Source organism: Lolium perenne, chromosome 1 (assembly GCF_019359855.2).
Source record: "Lolium perenne isolate Kyuss_39 chromosome 1, Kyuss_2.0, whole genome shotgun sequence".
NCBI lineage: Eukaryota > Viridiplantae > Streptophyta > Magnoliopsida > Poales > Poaceae > Lolium > Lolium perenne.
Window position 1 is genome coordinate 141,673,023 of NC_067244.2, and position 13,199 is coordinate 141,686,221.

General features: G+C 48.2%; 1 protein-coding gene across 1 annotated transcript; it reads left to right on the forward strand.

The window, feature by feature from the left end:
* The first annotated feature begins 263 nt into the window (after nt 1-263).
* On the forward strand, nt 264-12,739 carry LOC127334046 (pectinesterase inhibitor 7). Its single transcript, XM_051360469.2, has 2 exons — nt 264-670; nt 12,277-12,739. Exons 1-2 carry the CDS (start codon nt 343-345, stop codon nt 12,573-12,575), a joined length of 627 nt encoding a protein of 208 aa, XP_051216429.2. The 5' UTR covers nt 264-342; the 3' UTR covers nt 12,576-12,739.
* Nucleotides 12,740-13,199: the final 460 nt, after the last annotated feature.

The following is a 13,199-nucleotide window of genomic DNA, read 5'->3' on the forward strand; positions in this document are numbered from 1 at the left end:
GTGGAGAACCAATGTGCGATGTTCTCAACTCCGCATGCGGGGGAAGAACTGTAGATGTTTATTTTTATTTTTGTCCGTCACTGGTTATCCGCATTACACACGAAAAAGATCTTTCATGTGCTACTAAAAACTTTAAAAGATCCGATTTATACTAGTGATAGCGTCGTCAGCTGGCGTTCGCACATAGCCATGCGTGCCCCTGGATCGCGCGCCGGCTATATATACCCCAGACGTTCCACGAAAAAACTCGTCCACCACACAACGCTAAAACAACACCTACGTAGGCCATCTAGCTCTACTGCTCTAGCTACATACGCACGTCGGCACGTACGTTTGGCAGCCATGGCACGTAGCCTCGACTGCACGTTGCCGCTTCTCTCTGTCGTGCTCCTTTCGTGTTGCTGCGGCCTGTCCGGCGCGGCGCGGCCGGCGCCGTCGGGCGCCGCCGCCGGCAACACGAGCTTCGTGAGGGCGTGGTGCGCGGGGACGGAGTACCCAGCGCTGTGCGACGAGACGCTCTTTCCGTACGCGGCCGCGGTGGGGACAAGCCCGGCGCGGCTGGCGTGGGCCGCGCTGAACGCTACCCTCGCCGGCGCACGGGGCGCAACCAAGGCCATGAAGGCGATGGCCGCGGGAGGCCACCTGGCGCCCGTGGCGGCGGAGGCGGCGGGGGACACTGGTGGAAAAAAGGGCTTTGGTCGCGGTTGGCAACTGCCATTAGTCGCGGTGGCGCAACCGCGACCAAAGCTGCGCGACTAAAGGCTCCCTTTAGTCGCGGTTCCTTACGAACCGCGACTAAAGGCCCGTCCACGTGGGCCGCAGGCGGCGCTGGGGCGGAGGACCTTTAGTCGCGGTTCTTCGGCCAGCCGCGACTAAAGGCCTCCGCAGGTTTAGGGTTTTAGCCCCCCTCCCCCTAAATCTGGTTTCTTTTTAATTTGTATTATTTTATTTCTTTTGGGTTTTAATTCTGAAGGAGTTTCACATATTTAGGCCAACCGCGACTAAAGGCCTCCGCAGGGTTTAGGGTTTTAGCCCCCCTCCCCCTAAATCTGGTTTCTTTTTAATTTGTATTATTTTATTTCTTTTGGGTTTTAATTTTGAAGGAGTTTCACATATTCTACGGTACTGTATACATACATGCATATGAATGTAGAATTTCAAACAAATTTGAAATTAGAACCAAAAAGAATTCAAGAGGAATATACAATATATATTCAATATCGGATGACCATATACAATATATATTCAATATCGGATGACCATATACAATTTTGAACAAGTTAGTTACAAATTCTGGTGCATATAAAGTTCTACGTCATCGTAATAGTGTTCTCCTTTAGGATCGATGACTTCCCTCGCCAACCATCCAGCTAGTTCCTCTTGAAGTGGTCGGAAGCGAGCTTCTGGACTAAGCGTCTTCCGGAGGTTATTCCTCGTGATGTTGTTCTCACACGTCTGGTCCCGCTCATTGCGTATCTCCGGATCCTCTCACAAACATAGTATCCACATAGGTTGGTCCCCGGTGGCTGAGTATCCCCGGTCGTCCGCACCGCCATTTTAAAATGTAGCTCTTTTTTGAATTCACCGACCTTGGTATCTACGAACCGTCTCCAAACCCTACGAGGCAAAGAAAATTAAATAAACAAGAGAGTTATTAATTAGTTACTTGATATTAGGAAATGATGAACGAAATAGGCCGATCGATATAGAGCGCAAATGAATGAAAATAATTACTTTTGCATCATTTTTCTCATGTCGCCCCAAAGCGCCGGATCCATATTCAGAGAGTCGTGGACGAGAACCGAGGAGGTCTGAACTTTAATTACCATAAGAATCCAAAGGAACCTGCGGACACGATACATGCACAATCATGCATAACTCATCGATTAGCCACATACCATGCATGGAGTAAACAAAAGAGAATGTGCTCAAGACAGAAACACTCACCCAAAATGGTAAGGAAATAGAATATCACTTTTCTGTTGCTGTTTTCTAATAAACCGCCACAGGTCATCCTCCACGTCGGCGGGGTGGTGTTCTAACACATGTGAATTAACGATGTGTGGGTCAATGAACCCAACATCATGGATGTTCCTTATTCGCATTTCCCGCTTCTTCATTCTCGCATAATAGCGTACACAACAAGATAGTTAGGACAGTGCAGGCAATGAACGAGATGGGGTAGAAATTAATAAATCACTTACGTAACGTAGCAACCGATGATAGATTTGTCGAGGTCGCGCAGATTGAACAGCTGGAACAATTCACTCAGAGGAATTTGTACCCAGTAATGTTTGAAGTGATGCTCATATCTAACTTCCGCATAGATATAGTCTTTGGCGTTTTTATGTTTTATGTAACCCTTGTACCAATTTAGCAGACCTAGCATTTGTCGAGGTAGATCCCCTTCTCGCGCAGGCTCGACGAGAGGGCCATTCTTCTCATATTTAATTACTTCGTCCGTCATTGGCGCCTCTTCATGGCATTGCAGTGGACGTAGAGTGATACCTAACTCGGCCGCTTGTTCTCTCGGCACTCGTTAAGGTCAATCCATAAAGCTGCCGCAGCTGCTATGATATCGGGGGCATCCGGATCGGCGGCTTGCACTATGAGCGGGGCGATCGATTGTTTACTTTGTTCCCCGAGCTGGGCAACTTCTTTCCCCCTTTCTAATTTTGACTCGGCCTCGTCCTTCACGGCTTTCTTCTCCGCCAACTCTTTCCTGTTCTTGAACGCGAGTGCTTGCCTCACGAAGTTCACGTAAATAGTCGTCAGCAGATTCTTCGCGGCTTGGGACGGTGTGTTCAAAAATGACTTAGCCCATCGTTTTCCTTGTCGAATATACCGGCTTGGGCTCGCCTCTATTTTCCTCTTGACGCTCGCCTTCCATTTCTCTAAATCAGCAGCCGCGCCCGCCTCGACTTCCTCGGCACTACTTTCCCAAGGCCTCGTGGGGAGAGGCTTCAGTGATACCTCCGGTACCTTTGTTTTCTTAGGTACGTAAGGGTCCGGGTTAATAACCCAGACTGCTTCGCTTCTTCGCCGGAGGTGGATTGGGGGCGGTACCGGTGTCCGATCACCCGCCGGACGAGGACTGGGGCGGCGGCGTGGGCTGACGTGAATGAGGTGTATTAGGTGAAGCACCACCGCCACCGTCACCGCCACCGCCACCGTCACCGCCACCGCCACCGCCACCGTCACCGCCACCGCCACCACCACCACCGTACGGGGGTGGACTTGTTGGCGCCTCGCCCGGAAACTTGATAAATTTCTTCGCCATAGAATGAATCGGCGCTTGACATCTCCAAGTCTTTTCACCCCTTCTGTGTGTAGCAATGTCAATGTCCAGGTCCTCAAACCGTTGGACTATCTCCTCCACCGTCACACGAGCATAGCCATCTTGAATGGGGTTGTTGTGGTGGAGTGCTCCAGTGGTAAAGCACTGCCGATGGCTACCTTCATGGACATGTTCCCGATAGGATAATACAGATGTCATGCTTTCCTCTCCTTTATATCGTCCACGGGGTAGCGAGGAGGCTCCGGTGCAGTAAGTGCGACCACCAGAGGCGCCGGTGCAATTTCTATCGTCGGTGCACCAGCCGGTGAGGCCTCCGTGGAAGCCACGCTGCTTCTTCTCTCGCTGGCTTCCGAGATCCATTGGATGATCTTCAGCATGCTGCGCCCGAGCTGCATCTCTTTCGGCGACTAGTACACTCACGGTTTTCTTCATCACATCCATTTCAGTTACCAACTTCGCCACAACATCTCGCATCCCGATCCATCTTTCTCTTACGGCTTCGTAACCGTACGGGTCATCGTTCGGGGAACCCTATTTTCCACGGAATGGGCCCCATGCCTCGTATACGTCCTCCGTGTTCGGGATTCCCGAGGGCTTTTGTCGTGGCGTCGTTCTCTCCGTTGAACCTGATCCTCCCTCTTGAGCCTCCTCATTGCCTCAATAAGCTTTTGGGTGGGTGTAATTATTTTGCCCAGATAAACACACTCCCCTGTCTCCGGGTTCAGCGATCCCCCATGCCCGTACCACCAGCTTTTGGCCCTTGGGTCCCATCCCTCCGCACTGGACGGATTCCTCGCGCCCTCGCCTCGTTCTCCATCTTCTCCCACTTAGGCTGCCAAAAGCGATACCCTCCTGGCCCCATTTTATGATTGTACTCCTTCTTGGCCGCATTTTCCTTATTTTTTCTCGATAGTTCAAGGAACTGCTCCGATTTCTTTTGCTTCACAAATTCTGGCCAATCATGTTGCAGATTCTCATATTGTCCTATGAAATCCGGAGTCTTGCCCTGGTTGACAAAGTCATGGGCTAGATTTTGCTTGTATTTCCGGAATGCGTTGGCCATCCTAGAAAGAGCGAACTGTTTGACTAGCTTGCGCCTCTCCTTGTTTTCCGCAATCTTGTTACCCTCCTCATCGTATTTGCGGTATTCCGGAGGTAGAACGAAATGTTCCATAAGCTTGTTGAAGCAATCTTTTTTTTCTCTCTTATCGACAAAAGTGAAACCAACACGTGCCTTCTTTGGCTCATTCCACTCCTGGCGGGTGATCGAGACGTTGTCTCTAACAACGGCTCCGCATTGGCTGACAAACTTGGTGGCGTTCTTGCTGGGCTCCAGCGGCCTGCCGGTTGCTTCATCGACAACATCGATGGTGCATGTTTCTCCTGCTTTCATCGTCTTGGTTGCGCCACGCTTTGACGACGTACTCGATTTTTTCGACGATCCGGCCGAGGGCTAAAATAAGAAAGAGAGTCGCGCGCGTTAGTACACACACATTTATTCAAATCAGTTAGTTGTATCACCGTACGCTCAATATGTATATATATATATATACCTCGGCGCCGGAGGTGGTTGCTACTTCCAATTGAAGATCGTCGTTTATCGACGTTTCTTCGGCATCATCTCGCTTGCTGACGGCGCCCTTCATCTTCACACTCAAGGTTCAGATAAGAAGAGATATCATCTTCTTCTTCTCCGGTCGGCACATATGGAATATCGCCTTTTATGATGCCGAACATATGGTCTTCAGCGTCCGGATCATAGTTGTCCAGAATCGGGTCAGCTCTATCGTCCGCCATATGTCAGTCCTGAAAACATGTAGTCAAAACAAATTAATTAAGTGAAGAAGGGGTGGTGGCGGTGGCAAAAGGGCGGTGGCAAAAGGAGGGGGCCGGCGAGCCGGAAGGGGTTGGGAGAGGGTGTCGCGGAAGAGCGCGAGACGGGGCGGTAGACGACGGCGTCACGGAGAGGGAGGCGTATGCGGAGGGGCGACGAGGGCTCGCTCCCCTCGCATACGCGCGGTGGCGGTGGTGAAAGGGCGGTGGCGAAAGGGCGGTGGCGGTGCCGAGGACACATAACCCTCGCGCGGTGGTTAAGTTATGTGTCCTCGCGCCCTAGTGCGTGTGTGTGGCACGCCGTCCTAATGCGTGTGTGTGGCGCGCGCCCGGCCGGCCTTCGGGCCTCCGTCTCCCCCCTAGATCTAGTACGTTTTATTAAGTCAAGATTTTAAGTCAAAATTATTAAGTCAAAAAAAGTCAAAATTTTAAGTCTCAAATTACAAGTCTTCTTTTAGTTTTTTAAGTCTCAAAATTTTAACTCTCAATTATTTAGTTAATTTTAAGTCTCAAATTTTAAGTCTAAAATTTTAAGTCTCAAATTTTTAAGTCTCAAATTTTATGTCTTCTTGTAGTTTTTTAAGTCTCAAATTATAAGTCTCAATTTTTAGTTAATTTTAATTTCGAAATTAACAAAAACTAAAACTAAAAAAAAAGAAAAAAATTGGCCGGGCCGGCCGGTATGCCCCATTTGAAGTAACAAATTACTTAAAACTATTTTTCATTTAAGTTACAATTTGTAAGTTACAAATTTTGAAGTTTTAATTTTTAAGTACTATTTTTTGTTAAGTATTTTTTTGTTAAGTACTTAGTTATCGACCGGCTAACAAAATTTAAGTTAACAAAATTTTAGGTTAACAAATTGTGAGTTAAGTACTTAGTTATCGACCGGCTAACAAAATTTAAGTTAACAAAATTTAAGTTAACAAAATTTTAGGTTAACAAAATTTTAGGTTAACAAAATTTAGGTTAACAAAGTTTTATTTTGTGTCTAACCAACAAAACAAAACAATTCAGATATGATGATTCAATTTTAGTTTTTTTAAGTCCAATTTTAGTTAATTTTAATTTCGAAATTAACAAGAACTAAAACTAAAAAAAGAAAAAAAATTTGGCCGGGTGCGCCAGCCGCGCGCGCGGCGCCCATGTATCGGCCGGCGCGCGCCTCTCTCTCGTCGGCGGCGCCGCCCCCTTCCTTCCGTGCGGCGCCGCCCTTCCTCTCGTGCGGCGCCGCCTCTTCCTCTCGGTGGCGCGGCGGCTGCGGGCGACACGGCGGCAAGACGGGCGGCGGCGCGCGCGCGTTTGTTTGGAGGTCCTTACGGGCCGGGGCGTGGCGAGAAGAGAAGATGGAGGGCGGCGATGGCGGCGACGGCGCGGAGACGATGACGCCGGCGACGGCGTGGAGACGACGAGAGGACGGCGTGGAGACGACGAGGGCGGCGCGGCGTCTCAGATCGATGCGCAGTTCGGGCGGAGGAAGAAGAATGGCGCGGCGGTTCGCCGTGCGCGAATATATAGGGACCCCCTTTAGTCGCGGTTGGGGTCGCCAACCGCGACTAAAGGTATTTTAGTCGCGCCGGGGACCCCAACCGCGACTAAAGGTATTTTCGCCCGGTTTTTATTTTCTCACAAGCAGGACCTTTAGTCGCGGTTGGCCAGCCAAACCGCGACTAAAGCTCTTTTTTGAAATTTTTTTTCTTTTTTGAAAATCATATAATACATATAATATATCAAAAAAATCAGAAAAATAAAACTAATTCAATTCAAAATTTTAAAAATACAAATAATATATCAAAAAAATCAGAAAAAAAAACTAATGCAATTCAAAATCTTAAAAATACAAATAATATATCAAAAAACTAAGAAAAATAAAACTAATTCAATTCAAAATGTTTAAAATACATATAATATATCAAAAAATTCATAAAAATAAAACTAATTCAATTCAAAATCTTAAAAATACAAATAATATATCAAAAAATTCATAAAAATAAAACTAATTCAATTCAAAATCTTAAAAATACAAATAATATATCAAAAAATTCAGAAAAATAAAACTAATTCAATTCAAAAATTTAAAAATACAAATTATCAAAAATTCATAAAAATAAAACTAATTCAATTCAAAAGTTCGTTGGCCCCCTCTTCCCGCCTCTTTCCGCCGACCCCCTCTTCCCTCCTCGTCTTCCCGCCATTTCTTCCCCGTCTTCCCGCCTCTTTCTTCCCGCCAATTGTTTCCCGCCAATTTCTTCCGCCTCTTTCTTCCCGCCAATTTTTTCCCGCCAATTTCTTCCGGCCTCTTTCTTCCCGCCTCTTTCTTCCCGCCTCCTGTCTTCCCGCTCCCATTTTTCCCGCCATTTGTCACTACATATAGGTAGCCCGGCTTGGCCAGCATCACATCTCTACAATCTCTCATCACTCTCTCATGGCTTCCACGGCACCCTCTCTAACCTACCACAGTGGAGGAGCTTTGCGCCTCGAACTACCCTTGCCCTCCGGGCTACCGCGTCTCGCCGGCCGGAGCCTAAGCGCCGGCGGCGTGCCGGTCCCTCCCGTCCCTCGTGGTACCGCGCGCCGGCGGCCATCACGAACCACTACTACCTCGACCTCACGCCGAGCAGCGGATGAATCCCCGCTGGCATCCCGATAACCAGCATACTTGGGACGCCTTCTTCATCAATCGGCGTGAGAGGGCGCTCGCTGTATGAGGAGGACGGTCCCGCCTCCCGGAAACTTCCACGAGGCCGGCCGTCGGCTATGGTGGTACGGCCGGACTCGCAGAGCGTCATGGACTACATCACGGCCGGCGATATCCCCCGCCTGCGCTACCCTCAGTTCGAGCCACGAGCGCCGCCCGACGACAATGACGACAAAGAGCGACGACGACGCAACTTAGAAGGCGACGACTACCAAGACAATGGCGGCGGCTATGAAGACTACGAGTATGCATATTATACGCCTAGGCAGGAGTATGACTAAATCACTCCAAATTTCATGTATGTAGGAGTATGACTTAGTCACTCCAAATTTCCTATATGCAGAGTATGACTTAGTCACTCCAAATTTCATGTATGCAGGAGTATGACTTAGTCACTCCAAATTTCATGTATCATCGTGCTATCTCGAGTCAATTGAATCATTCGAAAATGGACACCAAACACATCACGGGTAATATAATTCACATGATTCATTCAACAAAGTTTGGTACAATAAATTATTACACATCATTTCTTCCCTTGTGTCCCTGCTTGCTTACGATTGTGCCGTATCCATGGAGCATCCTCATCATTTAACTTAATGCTTGGGTCGGTGTTCACTTTGAAGGGCGGAATTTCAGCAAACATATTATAATCTTCTGACATGTCTGTCTTGTCCTCCACTCCCACGATGTTTCTTTTCCCTGAAAGAACAATGTGGCGCTTTGGATCATCGAACGATGTACCGATCGTTTTCTTATCTTTCCGTTTCCTCGGTTTGCTACTCATGTCCTTCACATAGAAAACCTGAGCGACATCTTTCGCTAGGACGAATGGTTCGTCAAGATAACCAAGATTGTTGAAATCCACCATTGTCATTCCGTATTGCTGGTCCACCTTTACCCCACCTCCGGTTAGCTTGAACCATTTGCACCGGAACAAAGGGACCCTAAAGGAGGGTCCATAGTCAAGTTCCCATATCTCCTCTATGTAACCATAATATGTGACCTTTTGCCCATTCTCGGTTGCTGCATCAAAGCGGACACCACTGTTTTGGTTGGTGCTCTTTTTATCTTGGGCGATCGTGTAAAATGTATTCCCATTTATCTCGTACCCTTGGAAAGTCGTTATAGTCGAAGATGGTGTCTTGGCCAACATGTACAGCTGATCTACAACCTTATTGTCACTCATTAAATGTTTTCTCAACCAACCGCCGAAAGTCTCCATGTGGGCCTTCCTAATCCAGGATTCAAAGCTTCCTGTGGTTGTCCGAGCGTAAAATATTCTTGTGTTTCTCAAAGTACGGAGCCACCAAGCTGGAATTGGTCGAATCGTGTGGTGTGCTTCACTGTGAGAATGGCCGTCCATACATATCATTGATTTCCTTCCGATCGTGCCTTTTCCACTTAGTCTCCCCTCGTGCCGCGATTGAGGAAGACCAATCGGCTTAAGGTCAGGAACAAAGTCAACACAAAACTCAATTACCTCCTCATTTCCATAGCCCTTGGCGATGCTTCCTTCTGGCCTAGCACGGTTACGAACATATTTCTTTAATACTCCCATGAACCTCTCGAAGGGGAACATATTGTGTAGAAATACAGGACCGAGAATGGAAATCTCATCGACTAGGTGAACCAGGAGGTGCGTCATAATATTGAAGAAGGATGGCGGGAACACCAACTCGAAACCGACAAGACATTGGATCACATCGTTCGTAACCGTGGTAGAACTTCTGGATTGATTACCTTCGAGAGATTGCATTGAGGAATGCACATAGCTTCACAATGGCTACTCGAACATTTTCCGCAGAGCCCCTCAAAGCAATCGGAAGCAATTGCGTCATAATCACGTGGCGCTCGTGAGACTTCAGGTTTTGGAACTTTTTCTCCGCCATGTTTATTATTCCCTTTATATTGGACGAGAATCCTGACGGGACCTTCATACTGCTCGGCATTCAAAAAAGATGACCTTCTCTTCTTTGGTCGTAGCGTAGCCGGCACGACCTTGAAACCGTTCCTGATGCCGGTCATCGTGGTCTTTCAAACTTTGCTGGTCCCGCCGTGCTTCCTTTGTATCATTTGACTTCCCATACACGCCCAAGAAGCTTAGGATGTTCACGCAAATATTCTTCGTAACGTGCATCACGTCGATTGCAGAGCGGACTTCTAGGACTTTCCAATATTCTAGCTCCCAGAATATAGATTTCTTCTTCCACATGGCTACGTGCCCGTCAGCTCCCTTCGGAATCGATTGTCCGCCAGACCCTTTCCAAAGATGACTTTCAAACCCTTGACCATATCAAATACCTCATCACCAGTGTGTTCCGCAGGCTTCGGCCGGTGATCTGCCTTGCCGTTGTAATGCTTGCCTTTCTTTCTTACTGGATGACCTTTCAAAGAAATCGACGATGCCCAAGGTACACGTTCTTCTTACAATTTGGCAAATGTACACTTTCAGTCCTCATGTAAGCGGTGCGTGCATGCATTGTATCCCTTATTTGACAGTCCCGAAAGGTTACTAAGAGCAGGCCAATCGTTGATGGTTACGAAAAGCAACGCTCGTAGGTCAAATTCCTCTTCTTTGTGCTCATCCCACACACGGACACCAGGTCTGCCCCACAGCTGTAAAAGTTCATCAACTAATGGCCTTAGGTACACATCGATGTCGTTGCCGGGTTGCTTCGGACCTTGGATGAGCACCGGCATCATAATGAACTTCCGCTTCATGCACAACCAAGGAGGAAGGTTGTAGATGCATAGAGTCACGGGCCAGGTACTATGGCTGGAGCTCTGCTCGCCAAAAGGATTCATGCCATCCGTACTTAGACCAAATCTTATGTTCCTTGCGTCAGCTGCAAAATCTTTGAACTCTCTCGTCGATCTTTCTCCATTGCGTTCCATCTGCGGGTGTCTCAACTCCCCGTCCGACTTACGGTCCTCTTTGTGCCATCGCAACAACTTGGCATGCTCTTTGTTCCCGAACAGACGTTTCAACCGTGGTATTATAGGAGCATACCACATCACCTTGGCGGGAACCCTCTTCCGGGTTTCTGGCCCTCAACATCGTCACCAGGGTCATCGCCTCGATCTTATAACGCAATGCGGTGCATACCGGGCATTCATTCAAATTCTCGTATTCACCGCGGTAGAGGATGTCGTTGATGCATGCATGTATCTTCGTAACCTCTAAACCTAGAGGGCAGACAACCTTCTTTGCTTCGTACGTAGTGGCGGGCAACTCGTTATTCTTTGGAAACATATTCTTCAACATTTTCAGCAAGTTTTCAAATGCCGAGTCAGCTACACCTGCTCGTGCCTTCCATCTCAAAGAAATCCAGTGTGCAGCCCAGCTTTTTCAGACCATCATCGCATCCGGGGTACAGCGCCTTCCCGTGATCCTCTAACATGCGATCCAAATTCTCCCTCTCTTTTTCAGTTTCGCAGCGTCTCCGTGCATCAGCAATGGTCCGACCAAGATCATCAACGGGATCATCACGTGCCTCTTCTTCACCTTCCCCTTCACCTTCCCCTTCACCTTCAGCATCCTCCATGAAAGTATCACCGAAATGAGCAAGATAGCTTTCATCGATGAAATCATCCCCTTCTTCATCTTCTTCCATTATAACCCCTCTTTCTCCATGCTTGGTCCAACAATTATAGCTTGGCATGAAACCGTGCCGAAGCAGGTGCATGTGAACATCTCTTGAGGAAGAGTAACCCTTCTGATTCTTACATTTAACACATGGACAGATAACAAAACCCTCCTGCTTGTTCGCATTAGCCACTACGAGGAAATCTTTCAAACCCGCATCGAACTCGCCGGAGAGTCGGTTACCGTACATCCATTGTCGATTCATCTGCATTATTATAATATAAAATATATAATTAACCATCATGCATTTGTTAAACTAACTAGCTACAAACAATATAAATTAAACAATGAACTACACACACATGCACATTTTATCAACGACACATCAAAGGTTCAAGTTGCTAACCGCGATCGAGGAGGAAAAAATAAATGAGAAAGCTCAAGTGTGGCTCCAACACTTCATATCATGTTTGTTTCATGCTCTTGGGGCATTTCATCAAACACCTTATGTGCATAAGAGGAACCAAAAGCAAACCTAACACCCACTTGTGAGCTTGTGAAGAGAATGGCACCAAATGGCTAAGTGTTGGCTGCTGGATGGGTATATATAGGGGAGGGGCTTTAGTCCCGGTTGGCCTGGCCAACCGCGACTAAAGGCCTTCGGGCACCTTTAGTCCCGGTTGGCCTGGCCAACCGCGACTAAAGACCCCCCACGTGCACCGGCTGGCCACCGAGCGCCCTGGGCCCAGGCCTTTGGTCGCGGTTCTCCTCCCGAACCGCGACTAAAGGTACCATTTGTCGCGGATCCTGCAGCATCGCGACTTATGGGGCTCACCCGAAGCCTGTTTTTCCACCAGTGGGACTGCGTGAGCATGCTCGGTGACGCTGTGGACATGCTGCGGCAGTCGGTCGAGGCCATGGCGGAGCAGGCGGAGGAGGAGGAGGGCCAGGCGACGCAGCAGGCGAAGTTCCGCGTCGACAGCGTCCGGACATGGGCCAGCGCGGCGCTCACCGACGACACCATGTGCATGGAAGGTTTCAAGGGCGAGGCGGCCGGCGTGAAGGAGGCCGTGCGTGGCCACGTCGTCGGCCCCGCACACCTTACTGCCAACGCGCTCGGCATCGTCAACGCCATGGCCGCCCAGACGCCGCCGTAGCCGCCGTGACATATTCCATATACACGGGAGTGTAATGCATGTACACCATGCCCTGTGTGCACGTCAGATATATATACAGTACTGCTGTACGTGTTAGTATTTCGATCCAAGTGTTCCTGTTAAGCGCAAAATATACTGTGCGCATGTGTCAGCGTCGTTTTGTACATGCTGGTGTCTATGATTTGTACGTTCCTGCATGTGAGCTGCCTGTGATGCAACCGGCCAAAACTCACCACGTCCACTCAAGTCAATTCATGTGGGCTGCCTGTCAAACCATATTCGTCGAAACATACTTTTCCTCCACTCTATAATAAATAAACTAATAGCCACCTAGTTTAGGAACAAGTCAGAAAGAAAACATGACCAAACTGAAAAGACAAACTGATACAACTTCAAAGCAAGGTGGAGCTCAACGGCTGGGCGGCGAAGAGAGATTACTCGCGGGTACCAACAAGTTCTGAAACATGCCCAGCCGGTCTTTATCCCGTTAAAAGATTACAATTATCACAGTGAGATTGAAACAAACATTACCCTATTTTGTTTTTTAGTAATTCCTCATGCTTATGGTTCACCTTCCTGCTCCCTATATTTTCCCGGATTCAACTACTAATAAGAAGCGCCCTC

Coding starts and splice junctions, on each gene's coding strand:
- LOC127334046 (XM_051360469.2), top strand. CDS start 343: ATGGCACGTAGCCTCGACTGCACGTTGCCGCTTCTCTCTGTCGTGCTC. Junction 671..12,276: donor CGTGGCGGCGGAGGCGGCGG/GGGACACTGGTG, acceptor TTTTCCACCAGT/GGGACTGCGTGAGCATGCTC.